Source organism: Pecten maximus, chromosome 10 (assembly GCF_902652985.1).
Source record: "Pecten maximus chromosome 10, xPecMax1.1, whole genome shotgun sequence".
Taxonomy (NCBI): domain Eukaryota; kingdom Metazoa; phylum Mollusca; class Bivalvia; order Pectinida; family Pectinidae; genus Pecten; species Pecten maximus.
The window spans coordinates 38803570-38825471 of record NC_047024.1 but is presented as its reverse complement, the minus strand read 5'-3'; the positions used below and the strand labels follow the sequence as shown (position 1 = coordinate 38825471).

General features: G+C 38.7%; 2 protein-coding genes across 3 annotated transcripts; both read left to right on the top strand.

Moving 5' to 3' along the window:
* The first annotated feature begins 2939 nt into the window (after positions 1–2939).
* On the top strand, positions 2940–4265 carry LOC117336928. 2 transcript variants are annotated; one of them, XM_033897745.1, is made up of 3 exons: positions 2940–3445; positions 3627–3736; positions 3930–4265. In XM_033897745.1, exons 1-3 carry the CDS (start codon positions 3379–3381, stop codon positions 4242–4244), a joined length of 492 nt encoding a protein of 163 aa, XP_033753636.1. In that variant the 5' UTR covers positions 2940–3378; the 3' UTR covers positions 4245–4265. The 2 variants fall into 2 exon arrangements, with proteins under 2 accessions (XP_033753636.1, XP_033753637.1); XM_033897746.1 differs by having other exon boundaries at positions 2940–3449.
* Positions 4266–14735: 10470 nt separating this feature from the next.
* Positions 14736–18342, top strand: LOC117336691 (lysozyme-like). Its single transcript, XM_033897301.1, has 5 exons — positions 14736–14756; positions 14948–15059; positions 16555–16592; positions 16989–17100; positions 18137–18342. Exons 1-5 carry the CDS (start codon positions 14736–14738, stop codon positions 18340–18342), a joined length of 489 nt encoding a protein of 162 aa, XP_033753192.1.
* Positions 18343–21902: the final 3560 nt, after the last annotated feature.

Here is a 21902-nt window from a genome sequence, read left to right as displayed (position 1 = left end):
CCACCTGCCAATAGCCGCTGGCCAGGTCCAAGGTGGAGAATAATTTGGCGCCACGAAGAGCATCCAATGAGTCATCGATCCTTGGAAGTGGATAAGAGTCCTTTAATGTAAGACTGTTCAAACGCCTGTAATCTATGCAAAACCGAATGGAACCGCCTTTCTTGGTAACGAGAACTACTGCTGAAGCCCATGGACTCTTTGAAGGTTGAATTATCTTGTTATCAAGCATCTTCTGCACTTCCCGCGTTGCCTCTTCCCTTTTTGCAAAGGTAGTCTTCGTGGTGGTTGTTTTACAGACACTGCGTCCCCTGTATCAATCTTGTGTCTAATGACAATTGTCTTTCCCAAATCTGACTTTGATTTGGCGAATAAATCTTGATATGAAACAAGCATATCATGTACTTTCTGTAATTGGTCGGGTGTGACCTGTTCTTTGCATCTACCAAGAAGTTCTTGTAAGGTTTCATGAAGCTCTACTTTTGCCGTAATAGAGCCAATTCTTTCAAATTTGGAATCGTCCGGTTCAGCTTCTAAAAGTGTAACTTCTTCGCATGTAGCTGCTAACGTGCCCCGATACAAAGTTCTAGTTTCATTTGACAAGTTGATCATTCGTAAAGGAATACCATCTTATCTCGGAGATACCAAGGCCCTGGCTACTACGATACCCATATCCTTCAAGGTGGAATTTAAGGTTCAACCAGTGCATTCTTGATAGTGTTCAAATTCCTGGGTACGCCAGTATTGATTAAAACTTCACTCTTTGGTGGTATCACCAAGTTGTTCGATATAGTGAATCCATTCGACTTTCTCGCTGACATTTTAATTTCTTCCCATGGAAAGTTATAAGTTCCTTGCCCATATCGACTTGACATCCATGTGCATGCAGAAAGTCATATCCAAGAACAGCTGGAGCATCTATATTTGCAATGATAACTCGATTCCGTACCATAGTGTTGTTTATCTTCACTGTGGTATTTATATAACCTAGAGTTGAAAGAGCTCCTCCATCTTCCATACGCAGTGTAGTAGATTTCTTCACTAAGTCCGGCCTTCTCTCCTCAGGAATCATTTCATATTTATCAGGGTGAAGAACAGATATAGTGGATCCAGTGTCGATAAGACAGTTAACTTGAATCCCTCCTATTACTGCTGTAATATATAATCCATCTGTTCTAGCTTTATATTTTGTATCTTTGACATCGTTAGACCCCTCGGTATCTGTGGCTGATATATGGTCTGCTATGCCAGCCAAGTCTAGTTTTCCGACGGCTGAAATGTCTTTGATGATTTCTGTTTATATAACCATTATTTTCATCTTTCTTTTTCTGTTGAAAATTTCTTATTATATGTCCCTCTTTCTGACAGTAGAAGCATGGTATTGTTCTCCTGTGCTGTTGTGTACCATCTTCCATGTTTGATCTCTTATTATCGTCTTCCTCAATTATTTCTTCTTTCTGCGAACATCCTTTCCTCCTTCGCCCTGTTTAGAAGGCCTCGTACTCAATCGCAATCTTCACTGCGTTCCTCAATAGCCTTCCCCCGATTCACCGCCCATTCCATCTCTGATTCATTTAGAGAGTCAATGAAACAATCCAGTCCAAGTTGTTGGCGAAGAGAAATGGGTGCTGTAGGGTATGCCATACGAAGTAACTTCTTAATATCCTGAGCTAACTCAGGAAGGGATTCATTTCTTTTGCGTAATCTTGATTTCAGCTGAGCCCGATACATTTCTGACTGGTTTTCAGGTTGACTCGGGACACTCTGTGCTGTGCCCCTTAAAGCTGTTGCTAACTCCAATGCTTTCTCTCTCATATCCCATCTATTAAGCTCTGCTATCATGCCAAAATGTACCAAATAATCTTGCCAGCTTGTACTCCCATCGTAATTTGCTGGTTTTTTTGTGTTTTCCTCCCCCACTCACTCCTCTAGATGCATGGTGCTCAAGACAATTTGAAGATCGTAATCCTGGCACACTGGCGACATTATTCTGCACCACTGCAGAAACGTCTTCTCTATTAACGCCGGCTGAAGAAAAATTCTGACCATGTCTACCATCAATCTCATGGCGTGCTAATGTCCCAGTATTCTGTGCCAATACAGTATTAAACAGGATATCTCTGTCTGAATACCCAACTCCATAGTCCGTCATGGAGTCGACTCTATAGTCCTTCATAGAGTCATATCTGTCCCGCTGTTCTGTCGTCCTTACATCCCGCGTCCGGGATCGACTAATATCAGAACCACCTCGGGCTCCACATTGATCTTCCTCTCTCAACGCCTGTCCACTAGTCCGAGGTCGTTGTGTCTCCAGAGACTGGTTACTACTATTAAATTCCAGTCGCTGTTTTACCATGTCATTTCTGAGGTCATCCATTGCTGTATGTAACATCTGCAGCTGACGACGAAGACTTTCGTTTTCTTTCTCAAGTCCGCTCTTAGATTGTGTTCCGTCATCAGTGACAGTTCCTAGTCCGCTGTCCTGTGAAGGCAGGCGGAACTGTACCTCTCCACTTGGTGTCCCATCCACAAAGGTTGCTGTCTGTGGGAATGACGTCCTCCCAGCATCAGGTCCATCGATATGTTAAGCAAGAGTAACCTCGCTGTCTCTCTCCGGAGGATTCTCTCCTGTCCTAGGGTCCATGGTGGTATCTTCTTAATGTAAATTATGGCTTTATCTATTCTTCAAAATGTGCTGGTAACAACACTATAGTGTATATCCGTCTTCTTTCTGGTGTCAAATTCTAATTATAGAATTTTCCGGCAATTATTCCGTCTTACTGATAACAGCAAGAATTACGTAACAAGCCACGGATATGACTATCAAAGTATCCCACCCCTGTCACCAATGTAACGCTCTGCTGGGTTCACTTCGCTAATATGGCGAAGTTGTAGTCTCAGACTTGCTCGGCATGTAACTGTGTTACATAAATATACAGTGTTCGAAAGTAAAGGTGGTCCGATGGCCCGAGGCCACAGAAAATCTGATCGGTCTATGTAAAAATTCATTGTGTTGGACCGATTGGCTATGCAATTTTTCAGTCTTGATATTAAATTTTCCTCATGACACATGATAACAAAATCTTTCCTTGTCTTTTGACTAATGATCCAGTAATAAATGAGCTCAAAATAAAAGTAAATCTTCCGAGAAAAGCGCGTCAGCAGGGTGTATTTGCTTCAAGCGTCTGAGTGATTTGACACCGAACGATGCAAGCGTTTGCATGACGCAGTTATTCAAAACAACATGGCGCACATGTTAAAGTATTATGAAGGTGCTAAACCAAATACGAAGCGAAAACATTCCTCTGCTTATTCCTCGGCGACACAGTTACATGATAAACGAAAGGCATATGACGACAACACCAGAGAAAGGACTTTTCAATGCCACTGGCTTGTTCTGTTGGAAGAGACTGGTTATGTTACGAGGTCGAGGACAACGTGATGAAATGTAGGTACTGTTGTGATTTGATTTTGAACTTGATTATTTCTTGTAGATATTTTATGCTTTAATTTGATTATTATCTGATGAATGAATATTAAACCATGATTTGGAGTTTCTTGTCAGAATTTGAGAAATGTCTACATACTCTGTGATTCATGTATTATTTATCCTATCATTTATCTGTTAGACAAAAGGTGCAGACTTACCATTGAGGCAATGACTGACGTAATGATCGTAAAGTCGCTCACTTCTTCTGTTGAACAATTTGACCCAGAAGATGCCATTAACAGGTTTTTGGTTAGTTTAATACCTTTTAGTTTAAAGTCACTTCAATTGAAAGTGTTTCAAAGTCCTTTAAAACAATAACATTAATTATGCATAGTGCATTATAGCATACTAGTTCATATCAGCCTCTCAAGATAACTTCAGAAGGCTTATTATTAACTAATTAATATTATTTTAACCAACACTGCAAGTTTGCATTAAACAGATGAAAACACCATCTGGAGGGATGAGGAGACCAGAATTTGAGAGGTCTGCACTAAAGGCAGCATCAACTTCAAAGGAAATAGAGGGTGAAGCTGTGATAGAAGGAGATGGACAAGCAGAAGCTGAAATAGATCATCAGATGGAGTCCGATTCAGAGGATGTTGATTCAGATGTTGAGGGGGATTTTGAGCCAGGCTTTGATAATATGGGTGACACATTCACCAAAGTGTTAAAGGAAGCGGCTGCGGTTGAGCTTGAGCACGAAACGGTCAAAGAAATAAAATTTAAAAAAGAACTGATTAACAATCGCAAATAAAAATCTTATTAACAATTACAATTGATTCTCATTTTTTTATTTCATTAACGACATTGCACTTATTTCACAATAAGTTTAACGACTATCACTCTGCTACTAAAAAGCATGTTGTAAAAAATGGGTCTATGGAAAAATTACTTGGGCTATGGAATTTCAGTTTTCTGTAGACCTATTGTCTATGGAGAATTCAGAGTTACTTTCAGACACTGAATATAGCCACATCCGATAATCCATACTTTAGACCGACAGACTAATTACCATAGTATTATAAAAGACCGGAAAGAAACAACAAAGACAGCCTTTCAAAGTATAAATGTTATATTAAGATTCAAATTATCAACAATTTACATAATTATAATTCAACTACTCCATACTCTCAGTCATTCAATCATTAACCATTCGATATCACTCGTGGAATACTTAAATACACAGTAACAAGTTATAACTAGATATTACGTAATAAATTAACCTCTTGATAACAGAACAAACTAATATATTAAATATAAAGTAACTGTACAACTCTGACAACTCCTCAATAAGTTATTCCATTATGATCATCCACCTGTAAACTAACAGATCTCTGTGTCTATGTTGAAACAAGATACATGTATTTATATAGCTAAACCACTACAAGAGCGATCTATGATTATTACTAATCGTGCTCCAATAGTTACATCATACTATAAAATGCCGGTGATAACACCTGACAGTTCCAATTAACAATATTACAGTAGAAAATAACTAATACCTTTCAATCAAACTGTACACGGATGTGTATAAATGGTCAAATGATATTGATCTATAGTTATTAGGACTGGAACCTGCGGAATGTACGGACCCGATGCCAGTCAGGAGGCTACTGCCAGCTACCGCGCAGCACTCCTATTTATAACCTTTGGCGAATGCCAGAAGCTGCCAAAAATGCCAAATTGGCAGCCGGATGCTGCCAATTGAGACGTTTTACGTCAATGACGTCACATATGATGCCGCGAATTGGCAACGTTATGCCAATCGCGAAGTAGTCCCAAATAATTGGAAACTCTATAATAAAAAGAACTATACTGATAAAAAATATACTAAATCTTATCCGGAACCCATTTACAATAATTACAATCCGGGTTTGGTTCTATATCTTACAATATCCACACTGTACGCAGTCAACCGGTAAGCGGCATTCACCGATAGTTGGCAGTGGGGCTCGTTTGACTACTGCGATAACACATAAACTTACATCGCTATCTTTGCTGTTCTAGATGGGGAAGAACGCCGGCTTCAAAGATGGCGTCGCCCCTAACAACCAATCTATCACGAAATCGTGGACTATTTATCATACAGAAACAATCTATAAGGCACAATATACTATCGCTCCTTATTTGTAAATAAACTGACAATTTTTTTAAACTCTACGATGATCTGTGATATACAATATAATCACATCGTTGTGAATTATCACAACACACTATAAAACTACCGATCAGCTGTTAACACAGCTTTACATTACATTCAACGATAACACTGTTTCTAACTATTCTAGAATAAACCTAACTAGATGTAATGTAATAGTTATCACTCACAATAGTGACAATTAACCAACTTTGTTACAATAGGACGTAAAACAAAATAAACCACATCAAACCAAATTCTAGTGCTACCTCACTGAAGCATACTGCCGAAGACACCCAGCAGAACACCGCACCCGGTCACATTATACTGACAACGGGCAAACCAGTCGTCCCACTCCTAATATGCCGAGCGCTCAGCAGGAGTAGCGACTACCATTTTTAAAGACTGTTATGTCTCGGCCAGGGGACAGAACCAAAAGCCTTCCTCACAGGGGCGAACGCTCAACTAAAGGCCAAAAGTGAGGCATTTTCAAGGGAGACATTAGGAAGAAGAAAGTTGTTAAGAAAGAAGAAAAAAGATAACATCCCTAAATTTAGTCGCCTCTTACGATCATGCAATGGGGGCAGCAGGTACAAGTCAGACGTGCATAGTGACGTATACTGCAACCTGGGAACCATTTGCCCGTTATGAATCAGAATCCTAGAGGTGCGGAGTCATTTAATGCCTTTTTCTTTATTCAGGCAAAACTGGGACAATAGATTATATTCCTATTAGGGCGGAACTTGTAGAAGAAGAGGCTGTACGAAAAAAAACAACCTAAGTCTGAAATTCAAGAGCCAAGGGAACTGGATACAATTCCAGTTCAACGAGGAATAAGAGGTGAACGTTTTGAGGCCAATTATAAAATTCGAGAAGCGTGACCTTGGCAGTTGTGTTGATTTGGCAAAAAACCTTAATCTTAAACTGTACAAGAGAAACAAGTCGATCATACAGTAACCCTGCTCCACGTAACACTTCTACCTCCGCAGTCGCGGAGTCTGCTTTCTTTCGTCCCTATGACATCAACGCCCCCCGTAACGCCGCCGTATTAAGGCAGGAAGGATCTCGACAGCCCAAACAGCAGAAAAACGGACCCAAGTGAAGACATTCATGATACGTATACATGTATTGCTCCTGCATTGTTTGATTGCGACGAACTGTGCTCGCTTAAACAATTTTTTTGAATATCAAGATAAGTGTCCTGGAAATTCTGTTAAAGGTAGATAAAGAAGTCATGTCCAGTTCTGGAAAGATATTGGTGCTTCAGAATTCATTGTACTAGATACGATCGTTGGCAGTTATGTAATACCTTTCCTTTCGGCCCCTCCTAAAGTATTTATAAAATGTCATGTCCACAGTAGGAGCGACATAGTTTGTCACGCAAACTATCGCTGATTTGGTTAATAACGAGTGTGTCGTTCAAGTCCCATTTCTAAAGTCAATATTTTATGTGTTGCTTATATAAGTTCGACGCTTGATTTTAGATCTTAGGAGGGTATGATTTGATCGTGACCTTTATGTTTATATTTGTACTATAGGAAAAAAGTGTAGGCAACATCTTACGTTTTCAATGTTGAAAATCTAAGTGAACCTTCTAAATGCAATGTTAAACTGTAAGGTATAGATATAAACAGTGACTTTAACCTTAATTCACATATTTCAAATATCTTGAGAAAGGTTTGGTTTTCTTTGTTTAACGTTCTATCAACAGCCAGGGTCATTCAAGGACTTGACCGGGTTTTGGATGTAGAGTAAAGCCGGAGTAACCGGAGAAAAAACACGGGCCTACGGGAAGTACAAGGCAACTGCCCTACGTGGATTTCGACCTCGCAACCGAGAGGTGGAGGACTAGTGATAAAGTGTTAGGATGCCTTAACCACTGCGGCCTGTAGAAAGGCCACAAAACAATAATGTGTACTGAAGAATAGGTACTTATTCATTGAAGAAGAAAACACCACTTTTAATAATTCACATGTAAATAGGCAAAACAATGGCAAGAACAGTTTTCAACATGTACAGGAATTTGGGCCCTGATTTTGATCCGATCTTATGGTTTGGTTTGGTTTATTTTGTTTAAAGTCCTATTAACAGCTTAGGTCATTACTTTTTTGATCCGATCTTATACAACTAGGATCCACAGACTATACTTTCAGGCAATAGCAGACTGCCAGCATACCAAAAGCAAGGACAGAGACCTTTGGGAAGAGATCTTTCAGATTCGAGGCAGCTCAGGTGTGGAACAGCCTGACAAATGACCTTAGAAGTGCGGAAAACTACGGGATGTTCAGCAGGTTACTCCGCACCTGGGATGGCGATCTATATAATTGTAGGTTCTGTGCCGAATTGCTACCTTTCTATTTTTATTGCTTATGTTGGAGTTCTCTCCCTTCCAACGCATTTTTGCCACTAGTGTATGTCTTTTCTTATTTATATGCTTGTTGGTGCTTAATTTATGCTTTCAATATTTTCCCCTTGCAACGCCTTACATTTTGCCCTTAGTTGAGCGTTCACCTCTGTGAGGAAGGCTTTGGGTTCCGTCCCCGGGCCGGGACAGGCAAAACGCGCATACGCATTACCACACGCATGTATGCCGCACGCACGGGAGACCGTCCTTAATAGCAGAATAATGTTGAATTTCAAACACGAATAAATAGCTTAAAATTTGCACAAAAATAGTCATGTAATATACCAAAATGTTTGTTTGGACATGTAGTGTCTTAAAATCACAACTAATTTGACGTAGATGCTAACAATTTCTTCTATAGAGTTACTTTGTGGTAAGTTGTAGCATGGAATAATTCTAAGCCACAAAAATAACCAAATCTGAAAAATAGTCCAGCTGTTATGCTCACAGGTGTCTATAGCACAGGGTAGGAGCATTTGTTTGACCGGATTTGACTTTATATAGGTATAAACACATATTTAGTTTTGACCTTGAAATGCAAATGGCGGCTGTGGATGATATTACACAAATATGGCATAAAGGGAGGCATTTCAGCCATTAAAAATGCTCCTTTATCATACATTTAAGACATCTGATTATAGTAAGAATGACCATTTTAAGACAAATTGTCAAACTGGTGAGTTTTGGGCCTTTTTCAGAAATATATGTCTTTTACCCCAAACTCAACGAATGAACATTTTTTCCTAAAAACAGTCTTCCTGCCATGTCTAGAGTTCTCTATAGTATCTAATATGAGCATTTTTGGCGTTTGAAATACCTTCTTATATGCCATAATTGTCTGATCTTATTCACAACCGCCATTTGCATTTCAAGGTCTAAATAAAATCAGTGTTAATACATATCATAAAGTCCAATCTAGTCAAACCAATGCTCCTAGTTTGTGCTTTAGACCCTTGTGAGCAAAACGACATGACTGTTTTGCACAATAAATGAGATACGAATGGAATGAGCTAATTATGTCCCCCTGAAACATGCATTTTCCCCATGTTTTGTTGAAATTTACGAACTACTGAACAAATTGAATGTCAACAGCAAGGCCCAAAGTTTGACATGATATATATCAAAATTTTATCAAGTTACTTCTATTAAATTGCATCCTAGTAGGGATGTATAGCCTTGTAAAATATCAACTGTTTTGGCTGGATTTGCTGTTTAGATGCCCCTTAATTGACCATACATGTAGCTTTTGATAGGATGTTAAGCAATAATAAACCAAACCAGACCAACATTATTCAACAGTTTCTTCGTATCACGCAAGCATATTTTTATCTAAATTTATAGTCTTAAATATTCATTCAGCTGACATATCTTTTAATCAAAAACTATATAAGGCCAAATAAAACAGAGTTGTGAATGTTTGTGCTATCTTCGTAATCATTATTATATCATAGATCAAGATATGGATTACCTTCAAATAAAAAATAAATGTTTTGGTAGGGGGAAAATAAAATAAAAACCATAGAATAAAATGTTTTCCTACCTACCTACCCTATTTTTTTCGTCGCCGAAATGGGAAAACACAACTATCATTTTATTTGGCCTAAGTGTATAAACCTGTAAAATTTAACACTTTACTATATTAGCATACGTACGTATGTTTGCATATTTCATGCATGTTTGCATATTTCATTTCATAGTGTTTTAATCAAACAATAGTAATATTATTTTTCAGAATTTATCATTTTCAATTTTAACTTCATTTACTGGCATATGTGATACTTGGGTTCTTTATATATATGCTGCTTGACTTTGTATGCATACATTTTTAATCTATAAGATTATGCTGTGATATTTTGGTTGTTAATTTATATCACCAGTTTACCTGCATTCTGTTTGATTCATGTTAATTTGTTTGCTTTGTTTGTCGCAACAATAACAATAAGTGCTAATGTTCGTTGTTCGTCGAGACGAAAGTGGATACATATCCTGATATCTTGTATCATCACAATGTGAATGTCTTTGATATAGTTTTTTTCGTGAAAAGAAATATACAATATAATTGATATTGTCTTTTGGGCTGTCGAAACCAACACTGTCCAGAGAAATTGTTAAAGAGACATAGAGAACATTTCAGTTGATTTTGATAGCGCTGAAACATCGTTATTCATTCTACGACAGTAAGTCTGGTACAAAATTGCAGTCCATTTTGTCACACGCGGTCTAGAGTTTTCCCAAACTAAAGCGCAACTAATTCGAGTATAGATTTGATGAGAATGGAGTGAAGTACGTGACTCATAATCACGAGAGTTAACTGAACTTTATCTATAGGCAATAAACGAATGTATGCTATAATGGAAAAAAACCTGTTACGGTCAGCATGTTGAAAATGCTTATTGAAAAAACCTATCCAAATAAAACTCTCTGTTCAATGGTGGGTTAAAACATGCGACATACAATCCCATACAATGTCAAGGCCTAATGGCGCGGAAAGTGTGTCATGTTGAGATATGTTTGCATATGCAAAAATCGAATTTGCATAGGTGAAACTAAATTTTTCCTATGCTGAAATAAATTTAGATATGCACAAGTATTTTTGCCTACGTAAAATTCAATATTCTATTTTTACAAAGGCTAAATTCGAATTCTGTACAAACAATTAGCCAACCAAAACAACCTGACAACTTTGTAAATATTCCTTCGAAATCGATGTCTAAATAACGTCAACGTCGTTCGACCCAGCGTTACCAAGATTACTTTCCCCTGCGAGTAAGTTCAGTCAAAGATACAGTAAGTAACACTTGGAAATATATATTTCCTTGGATTCGCTGAATAAAGTAGGCCCTATTTGTATTTTTCATTGGTTAAAGTATTATGAATTTTGCATATGCCCAAAAAAGCATGCATAGGCAAAAATCGAAATTTTAGCAATGCAGAAATAGAATATTGCCTATGCAAAAATAAATTGTTTGGCAATACAAATTTCAACAACTTCATGAGATAAGATATTTCCAAGTATGCCAATTGAAGCAAACGATACATTGCTCGATGGCTAAGTGTCAACCATTCAGAAATGAGTGACGAATGGTTCCAATGCAGACAGATTAGATGATGTCCGAACATTGGAATGAAGCAGGCATCCTCAGTTAAAGTAGACAATAAACAAACATACAAAAAAGAAGTTAAACACTGTCATCACTTACCGGTGCAGCCAACAGAAGTTCGGTTTAAAACCTTGACCAGTATCTGTTTCTTCTACTGTACAGTCAATCAGCAGTCCACCGATCTAATGACGCTCGCCTCCTAACTCTTGTACACCAGTGCGGCACGAACTGTCGCATAGTTACAGAATAATAACACTAACATGAGCCGTCCTGGTTATCCTTTGTACATAAAGTCTGCATTATTGTTCAAGACAATGTCTTGGTTCCTGTCTAATTCGACGTTCGCAGTTCATAAAATTTGTCTCAAGACCAATTGAGATTTATACCCCATAAATATCAACAAAACAGGATTGAATCTTATATTACCTATCTTTGTTCGTCCCGTTCCGTTCTGAAATTATGAGGTATCTTTGACCTTTGCTACATATTTACACTAAAACATCTAGTTCTACAGCTGACCATACTCATTGGTCAAGGTTAAAGTGCGACCCCTTTTGCACGGTGCGTAAGAATTGTACCTGCTTTTCCATTGCATGATCGTAAGAGCCGACTAACTATGCTATCTTTTCCCTCATTCTTAACTAAATTTTTCTAATGAATCCTTTAACACTGCTTTTTTTTCGTACGTATTCAGTTGTACGTTCGTCCATGGAAGGCTTTTAGATATGCCTGCCCCCCCCCCCCCCCCCCCCCCCCGGCCAAGACATACCAGAGTCTTTAACAAGATATCCCAGAGGGATCTTTGCATCCACTATTGAATGATCCATATAGGTCAAATGAAATATTAATCTTTTCGCTTCTTTTCCCCTTTTTCACTCTTCCTTCAAAACATTTAACAACTTTATGTAACAGGAGCGTGTCGGGCCCAGTTTGCATACGTCAAACTGCATGCGTACGTCCAACTGCACCCGACTCGCCCTTGTGGACCAACAACCCAGGTTCGATGGGTAACTTCTATCTGTGGTATATATAGAGAAAAAAACTCCTTGAAATACAATTAACCATTTATTAATGATGATGATGACATAAAATTATATAGAAACGGACAACAGCATAGGCCTAGCTATATAGTAAACATCCTAACTTAAAACTAACCCCCAATACCTACGACCTAACTAAACCCAACATCCCGACTAATACTTCCCACCCAAGACCCTACATACCCTAACGCTACATTAGTACGTGCGAGGAAGACGGAAACTAATCCATCAGACTGCCAAGTATACGATACACCACCCTGAATTTATCAATCACCAATCACAACGGAGGATTAACAGGGGCACACAGGCACGACAGACACTGACGAAAAAGCAAGCGACTACGAACAATGCACAACAAAAACATCGACCAGAGACAGAACACGTGAACAGGGGACCAATAATGGTCAAGGTGACGCAGGTACACATAGTAAAGACACAACATATAGACATGACATATAGTTAGCGTTAAGCTTAACCCTGTCAGCTTAACCTGTCAGTACATATACGATAACATTCCCCGCTACATTTATATAACACTATATAGCAGGAGCAACATGCAATTGTTAAAATACAAGATGGCCATACAAAATGCAATATGCACAGCAAGGGAACACGGGAATCTGCATATGAAATTTGAGAACCATCCCTTCTGGCGGTAACAAGATCCACTTGTCAAAATGCATGATGGCCGCCATGTTGTTTTCCGATCGGTCCAAAATGTAATTTGCCAGGAATAGGACCAAGGGAAATTTACATATGAAATTTGAGAAAGATCCCTTAAGTGCTTTCTGTGTAATAGCGATAACAAATTTTGGAAGTGGTATGACGTCCATAATCAGTATAATGTTACCAAATGGGATGTACTGCTGGGCGTCATTGGCAGTATACTTCAGTGAAATAGCACTATACAATCGACATGAGTTCCGCGCTATCACAAGGAGACAAACACGAATATACCGCAGCCTCCCAAAAAACTAACATTCACCACATCTATGCACCTCGCACACACGGAAAGTCGTCCTTCAATAACCTTAGCTGTTGATAGGACATTCGACAATAATAAAACAAACCAAATCAAATGTTCATCGAAAGATAGGAGCGTGGACAGTCGTGTGCGATAGATATTTTCTAGTCTTCAATGTTCAAACTCAAGAAATATGTCAGAGTTATGATCGACAGACAGGACAAAAAAAAATACGTCGCATGCGTAAGCGTAACACAACAAACAAAAGGACTGTTATCACAATATATGTGTTGGTACGTTTAGTACGAGATAAGGTTATATGACATACAGATAAGTCTGTATTCCGCAGTGGAACTCCTTCCCGATCACAATGGATCTAAGATCGACGGCAACATTGCTAGTGGTGTGTTTTATGTTTCTTTCTGAAGCCAGCTCTGCAAGTCATTCGGGCTCCTGTGAGTGTCTCAACTACAGCGGCGTACACGCTAGGACTGAAGGTAATCATTATCAACGCCATTCTAGCAAACAAATAACCAAATTTGTAAAGGTCGTGCAAGACACGAGTAGATTAAAAGTCCAGCACTTATAAAATCCTTGTGAAAATCGTGGGTATCGATATGGCTTTATTCACTGATGTTGAATGGCTTCCTTTCTCCAATTCCTGTGGTCGACTCCTGCTAGTGACACTGATCTAACCGATTAGACACCGAATCTGTTTCAAACGAAATACCCTTGAAATTGATATAACCCATAGAGCAACTGTCAGGACGATCTTAGATTTGATATTCTTCTTAAAATAACCTTAATCCAGTTGGTAGAAACCTAACCGTTTAATCGGGATCAATCGAGTCCTTCCGATGTAATACTTATAACCTCCCCTTCACTGTTTAATGATAACGGTATATCAGTGCGCAAAAAGACTTTAATTTCAAACATTCAAAAAGAAAGGAATTGTGAACATTTTTTTTATATCCACACACGTATGCTAGATTTGTGTTAAAACCATTTCAAGAGCCTGTCGTGAACGATAACACAAACATTCGGCTGTTCTTTGATTTTAGCTTGTAAACGTTGTTTTTAAAAGCGAGAAATTCAAACGCATTTTCGCTTCAGTCACAAAGAATCTAAATGAATGCAAATATATGCATACCAGATTGCAGTATATAGTCAATATGAATACAATTTGGGTAAATATTCATGTTGCCTAACTGTTCAATGCTTAAATATCCAAACACTAAAAGTAAAACTATTGCAGGTTTCAATAGTTGATCATAGATTTATTCATTTTGACTTCACTGTCTATTACCTCTAAAATTGTTTTGAAAGGTACCTATATCCTGCTTATCTTCTGAACAATCCTATAAGTTTCCCCCCCCCCCCCCCCCCCCGATTTTAAAATTTTTCATGTTTTTATGCAACAGCTGGTCTCAGTCACTCGATAGTGGCTACACTGAACCAAGGAGAGTGCTACCATCCCACTGGCGATATCGTGACGCATGACGGCTACCACTGGCACGAGCTTCAGGACGTGCACGGATATCACGTGAGTTATTATTTGACGAACTAAATTTAACACCAAACGCTTAGGATGGTATCCATATGGCCAGTCTTCAATACCAAGTCAGCAGTTTGTACTTGCACAAATGACGTACATGATTACATAGGGAAAGCCCTTGCATTCCCACGTTTACCTTTTTAAGACTTTTCAACATTTGATTGCCGTTTCACATTCGCATCTTATGATATCGACTTATACTAGCATCTGGTAGCCGTTCACTGCTTAAACATTTTGCTATATTGTTCTATCGTAGAGAGTATGGGTGGCCGGGGACTTCTTAACAGCGTCTTCTTCCTCACATTGTGGAGGTAGTGGTGGGGCACATTTCAACTCCAGTTATGGTGGGAGTCATGCCTACACTACAGGTTCTGTGAAGAACTCAATTGATTGTACAAAAGACACATCACACTACCACATTTTCTGAGAGTTAGATACAGCAGTGGAGATGCATTAGACTACACTACAGCTATTTCTTCTGTTTTCGTCATAATGTTAACGCATAAAGTGTTGATGATTGGAGGCGACCAAAATCTCTAAATAGAAAAGGAAAATGCCATAATTTTATTTCATATTTCCTTTCAAAAGATTAAGTGCAAGTGTATATTCTGAACCATGTCACTATTCGAATGAATTGAAACATGATAGCAGGTAACGCTAATCTCGAGAATTAAACAATCCACCATTAGTATCTACCACCTGTAATCTTAAAGGATGTTACAAAAGTTTGGTGTATCAAGACAAAAGCTATTGGAAAACAAACTGAGAGTAAGATAAGTAAAGCCAAAATGAAATTTCATTCCTACACGCCAGGTGATCAATTCTAAAAGCGAAAACATCTACCACTATGTCCGAGTACCATCAGCACCTCGACAATTTTAGTTCACAGGAACATTTGTGATGAAAAGTGTAAACAAACGTGATACTGGATATCTTATCAAAAGAAAAGTAAAAGGCTTGGTCTGTCAAAACCAGCGACACACAAACAAGTATTCAGTACTCGTGGTAATTCCCACCTACCTTACAAGTACTTTCCTTATAAACAAACCTCATTAAATTTTAAACTTGTCCTAAACCCTGTCACCAGAGTAATCTGTTTTCAATGTTGACAATTCATGCTATGTCCATTGCATTTTAATGCATCAAATCAAACTTTTTTTCTGACAAAACTGCCAACAAACTATTTTTTTCAAAAAAATCCCGATATTCTTAATGATCATTGTGGAAGTCGTCTATTAGATCATATGCCGGGGCGTTATCTTGAGATTATGTAGTTAAAGATAACATGGAATTACATGCATGAGATGACAGTTTGATGGTTCTGATCCCGTTTGTTTATATGGTAATTTTACATGTCGGGTCACCACCGCAACAATATCGGCATATCAGACCTCGGCTGACCGTATGGCCTATAGGCGTCTTGTTTATTGGTCTAACCATAAACCTGTAAAACACAACAGCAATAATTGTCATTATGACACCTGATTCCGCATGTTAATTCCGTCACATTGCGGAAGCATGTCTCTTAAATTTGAAAATTGAGTAATGCGGTCGTCGTCCAGTTACATTGTGGTCATCGAAATGACTTTTATATAGCATATGTCATATTAAAGTGACTATAACTTTTTAGATTTCGAACACAGGAAACGAGTCTGATGATATTTTCAAAAAGCGATAATTATTTTACATTTCAGTTACTTTTAATCCTATAAAATAGACGGTGTGAACATAAAGATTACTATATAACTATATTTTATATATTGTAATTTTACTAATGGACATTTTCCTTTAGGTAGGTCGATAATATTAATTTACATGATGCACGTCTCTTACAGATTATGATTAACGTTTTTAATATTTCAGGCGTCGTGTCACAAAAGTGTCTCGATTGTATTTGTCGTGTAAGTCATTACTTACTTTAAATTCATAATTCACATTTCGAATATATTTTCTAAAGCAATATGATTCATCAGTCCATAATTTCCTGAGATATTAAATATGTCACTATATTTATTCTAGTTTTGTGTTATAGAATACATTTACACGTATTTCTTATGATATAAGAACACATTCAATATAAATTCTAGATGGTGTTTTTAATTATCTAAATGTTCGTGTTCTTTGAGGTGGATTTGTTGTAAAAATTATGTAATTTTGCGATATTTGCGAAACGGATAATTACTGGTTTTTTTCTATCACATGCAACAAGTCATTTTTTGCAATTTTACCTACGAACACAGCAAAAAATATAGACCCTTCTGAAAATAAAGTACTATATACATGTGTATATATTTCAGCACGGATCTGGTTGTAGACCTTTAGGTTGTAAGTGGGAGGTTATCGCTAACGCATGTGGATATTTCCAGCTAATGGAACAGTACTGGAAGGACTGCGGGAGACCAGGGGGTTGTAAGTTACAACGTCAAAATGATTTTAGCTTATTTACTGACATTAGTTTAAATGTAAGTCTACACCACTTTTACTCCACACAATTAATACAGGTTATTTAATCAGCAGATGTGCTTATTTTTATATTATTATTTTATTTTCTCTACCAGATTATAAAAATATCGTGTTTGCCCTATGTTGCCAATATATAAATTGTTTATACGAAACACGCAGTTCCTAAGTCATGCTTGGCCGTACCATTGGAAGTGGGATTGATCCTTGGCCCGCAGGTAGGGCGTAGAATTGTACCTTACTGGCGCATGATCGTAAGATGCGACTAAATTTCGGATTTTATCTTTTCACTTTTAAGCAACTTTGTTCTCTTTGTCTCCCTTGACACATCCTCACTTTTAACCGTTAGTTGATCAATCGCCCCTGTGAGAAAGTGATCGGGTTCTTTCCCCTTGCCAAGACATATCCGAGTATTGTACAAAGGCGATGACATATATTTAGTGACTTTACTTTCTGTCCCCTTAACAAGACTTATCAAAATGAAAGAAATAACTAATTCAAAAGACCAGTGAAGTTATTATATGGCGCGACATCTGTCCGGTCATCGTTCGTCAACTTTTCCTAAAAATCGATACCTGTCATCAAGATTTGACTGGATTTTCACCAAATTTGGTCAGAAGCATGCTTGTGTGAAGGAAAACAAATCTTTCATAAATTGTAACTTGCTGCCATGGACGGGACCAAATAGGGGAAATATGTGCAATGCCTTTAATTCGCTACTTGCCATGAACGAGTGGATTGATTTTGGCAAAAATTGAAGAGAAACATCCTTGGAGATGAGAAAAAATTGCATAAATGGCCTGTAAGTTCGGCCCAAATAGGAGAGATATAACAGCCAAATATTTATAATCCTTCATTTGTGTAAATGTATAGAGCCATACTTACTGCAATATACAGGTGAACGATACCGGTCCTTTTGGACTCTTCGTTTATTTAAATATTTCTTATTCTTTATAATTTCACACGAAATATTTCTCAATTGTAGCAATGACAGCCTGCGCCCTTGACCTGCACTGCTCATCCCGCTGCGTCCAGAACTACATGTCACGATTCATTGGTTATTCAGGATGTGCGCACAACTGTGAGAGTTACGCCAGAATCCATGCCGGTGGACCCAAAGGATGTCAACACAGCAGCACCCTTCATTACTGGAGAGCTATTGAAAATTTAGGGTGCTCGGCTAACAGCTGATTTAGTCCAAAATATTAGATACGAGGTTAAGACCGAATCATGTCACATAATTTGTCATTAAATAAAGTTGCATTCCATCAGATGAACACTTTTAGAGTTATAAGTTGGAGACCATTCGTGGAGTAGGTTCACACAATGTAATCCTTTGCTGCTTGTCGAAGTGGTCATCAGGAAACGCTGTATATATCTTATCAGAAACACAAGATGGACAAGAAAGGCCCATGTGACATGCATCGCTCGATTGGATATTTCATTGATGATGGCAAAGCATATATTACAGATACTTTTCCCCATCTGCCTCTAGGTAACGTGTATTTCACTTCCTTATCTAACATTCAGCTTTCGGATACCTTAGGAGATACAAAGTAAATAATTTGGGAAACATCACACTAAATACCGAACTACTTGCCACAGGCGAGTTAACGGCCTCATGATTAAGAACTCACACTTTCAACAAGAGGCACATGGGGCCTGTATCGCTCACCTGGTTGGATTTGACCAAATGTCAAAATAATGTTCATGTTCAGTTTGTTAATACATATACTCTCTAAGGGACTGAACGACCCTACGGATTATTTTTACGACAAAATTGTGTTTAAAGAAACCAAGTCCCTTGAGGTGGGGAAAGACCCTTGGGCCTGTTTTTACATAATAATTGTGTTTATCCCTTAACGTCAAGCGATGCTATACAAAGTTATGTGATGGAGGGTCACAGTAACCATTTATACAAAATCTGTTTCCCTTTCACCAAGGATATTTCTGACCAAATTGGGTTCAAATCTGAGGGTTTAGAGTACAAATTTATTAAACTCCGTTTCCCTTCTCCAAAGGATGTTCCTGACCAAATCTGGTTAAAATCCATTTAAAACGTTATGACTAGAAGCAATTTTAAGACTTATCTCTATTTCCAATATTTGGCCCCACCCCTCAGGCCCATGGGGGTTCAAAGTGAAAATTTATACAAGATCTGTTCCCCTTCTCCCAAGGATATTCTTGACCAAATTTGGTTCAAATTCATTCATAACTTCATGACTTGTAGCAATTTAAAGGATTAACTCATATTTCCCCTAATTGGCCTTACCCCTCAGGCCCCTGGGGTTTAGAGTAAACTTTCATACAAACTCTGTTCCCCTTCCCCCAAGGATGCTCCTGACCAAATCTTGTTGAAATCCATTTAAAACTTTATGACAAGTAACGATTTAAAGGATTAACCCCTATTTCCCCTATTTGGCCACGCCCCTCAGGCCCCTGGGGGTTCAGAGTAAAAATTTATACAAACTCTGTTGCTCTTTTCCCAAAAATGTTCTTGACCAAATTTGGTTCAAATTCATTTATAACTTGATGACAAGAAGCGATTTAAAGGATTAACCCCTATTTCCCCTATTTGGCCCCGTCCCTCAGGCCCCTGGTGGTTCAGAGTTAAAAATTTTAAAACTTTGTTCCCCTTTTCCCAAGGATGTTCCTGACCAAATCTAGTTAAAATCCATTAAAAACTTTATGACAAGTAACAATTTAAAGACTAATCTCTATTTCCCCTATTTGGCCCCGCCCCTCAGGCCCCTGAGGGTTCAGAGTAAAAATTTATACAAACTCTGTTCCCCTTCTCCCAAGGATGTTCCTGACCAAATCTGGTTGAAATCCATTTAAAACTTTATAACAAGTAGCGATTTAAAGGATTAACCCCTATTTCCCCTATTTGGCCTTGCCCCTCAGGCCCCTGGGGGTTTAGAGTAAACATTTATACAAACTCTGTTCCCCTTCCCCCAAGGATGTTCCTGACCGAATCTGGTTGAAATCCATTTTAAACTTGATGACAAGTAGCGATTTAAAGGATTAACCCATATTCCCCCTATTTGGCCCTGCCCCTCAGGCCCCTGGGGGTTCAGAGTAAAAATTGATACAAAGTCTGTTCCTCTTCTTCCAATGATGTTCCTGACCAAATATAATTAAAATCCATTTTAAACTTTATGACAAGTAGCATTTTAAAGACTAATCTCTATTTCCCCTATTTGGCCCCGCCCCTCAGGCCCCTGGGGTTTCAGATTAAAATTTTGTACAAACTCTGTTCCCCTTCTCCCAAGGATGTTCCTGACCAAATTTGGTTAAAATTCATTCATAACTTGGTGACAAGTAGCAATTTAAAGGATTAGCCCCTATTTCCCCTACTTGGCCCCGCCCCTCAAGCCCCTGAGGGTTCAGAGTAAAAATTTATACAAACTCTGTTTCCGTTTCACCAAATATTTTCCTGGCCAAATCTTGTTAAAATCCATTCAAAACTTTATGACTAGTAGCAATTTAAAGACTAATCTCTATTTCCCCTATTTGGCCCCGCCCCTAAGGCGGGCCCCTGGGGGGTTCAGAGTAAAACTTTATACAAACTCTGTTCCTCCTCCCCCAAGGATGTTCCTGACCAAATCTGGTTAAAAACCATTTAAAACTTTATGACAAGTAGCAATTTAAAGACTGAGCTCTATTTCCCCTATTTGGCCCCGCCCCTCAGGCCCCTGGGGGTTCAGAGTAAAAATTTATACAAACTCTGTTCCTCTTTTCCCAAGAATGTTCTTGACCATTTGGTTCAAATTCATTCATACCTTTATGACAAGTAGCGATATAAAGGATTAACCCCTATTTCCCCTATTTGGCCCCGTCCCTCAGGCCCCTGGTGGTTCAGAGTTAAAATTTATAAAACTTTGTTCCCCTTTTCCCAAGGATGTTCCTGACCAAATCTAGTGAAATCCATTTAAAACTTTATGACAAGTAACAATTTAAAGACTAATCTCTATTTCCCCTATTTGGCCCCGCCCCTCAGGCCCCTGGGGGTTCAGAGTAAAAATGTATACAAACTCTGTTCCCCTTCTCCCAGGGATGTTCCTGACCAAATTTGGTTCAAATTCATTCATAACTTTATGACGAGTAGCGATTTAAGGGATTAACTCCTATATATTTCCCCTATTTGGCCCCGCCCCTCAGACCCCTGGGGGTTCAGAGTAACAATTCATACAAACTCTGTTCCCCTTTCCCCAAGGATGTGCCCTGCAGGTAGGGCGTAAGAATTGTACCTGCTGCCCCCATTGCATGATCGTAAGAGGCGACTAAATTTGGGATCTTATATTTTCTCTTCTTTCTTAACAGCTTTCTTCTTCCTAATGTCTCCCTTGACAATGCCTCACTTTTGGCCTTTAGTTGAGCGTTCGCCCCTGTGAGGAAGGCTTTGGGTTCTGTCCTCTGGCCGAGACATACCAGAGTCTTCAAAAATGGTAGTTTCTACTCCTGCTTAGCGCTCAGCATATTTGGAGTGGGACGACTGGTTCGCCCGTTGTCAGTATAATGTGACCGGGTGGGGTGTGCTGCTGGATGTCTTCGGCAGTATGCTTCAGTGAGGTAGCACTATAAATCGGCAAAAGATCCGGCCTATCACAAGGAGACTTAACACGAACATACCGCAGCCTCCCACAACACACATACGCATTCACCACACGCATGCATGTCGCACGCACGGGAGGCCGTCCTGAAATGACCTTAGATGTTAATAGGACATTAAACAAAATAAACCAAACCAA

Bases quoted from the DNA above. Each gene is read 5' to 3' on its own strand.
- LOC117336928 (XM_033897745.1), top strand. From the start codon at position 3,379: ATGCCACTGGCTTGTTCTGTTGGAAGAGACTGGTTATGTTACGAGGTC. The intron at 3,446-3,626 runs GTAGGTACTGTT...TTTATCTGTTAG, and splicing joins CGAGGACAACGTGATGAAAT to ACAAAAGGTGCAGACTTACC. The intron at 3,737-3,929 runs GTTAGTTTAATA...TGCATTAAACAG, and splicing joins ATGCCATTAACAGGTTTTTG to ATGAAAACACCATCTGGAGG.
- LOC117336691 (XM_033897301.1), top strand. From the start codon at position 14,736: ATGGCCAGTCTTCAATACCAA. The intron at 15,060-16,554 runs GTTCTGTGAAGA...TTAATATTTCAG, and splicing joins GAGTCATGCCTACACTACAG to GCGTCGTGTCACAAAAGTGT. The intron at 17,101-18,136 runs GTAAGTTACAAC...TCTCAATTGTAG, and splicing joins CTGCGGGAGACCAGGGGGTT to CAATGACAGCCTGCGCCCTT.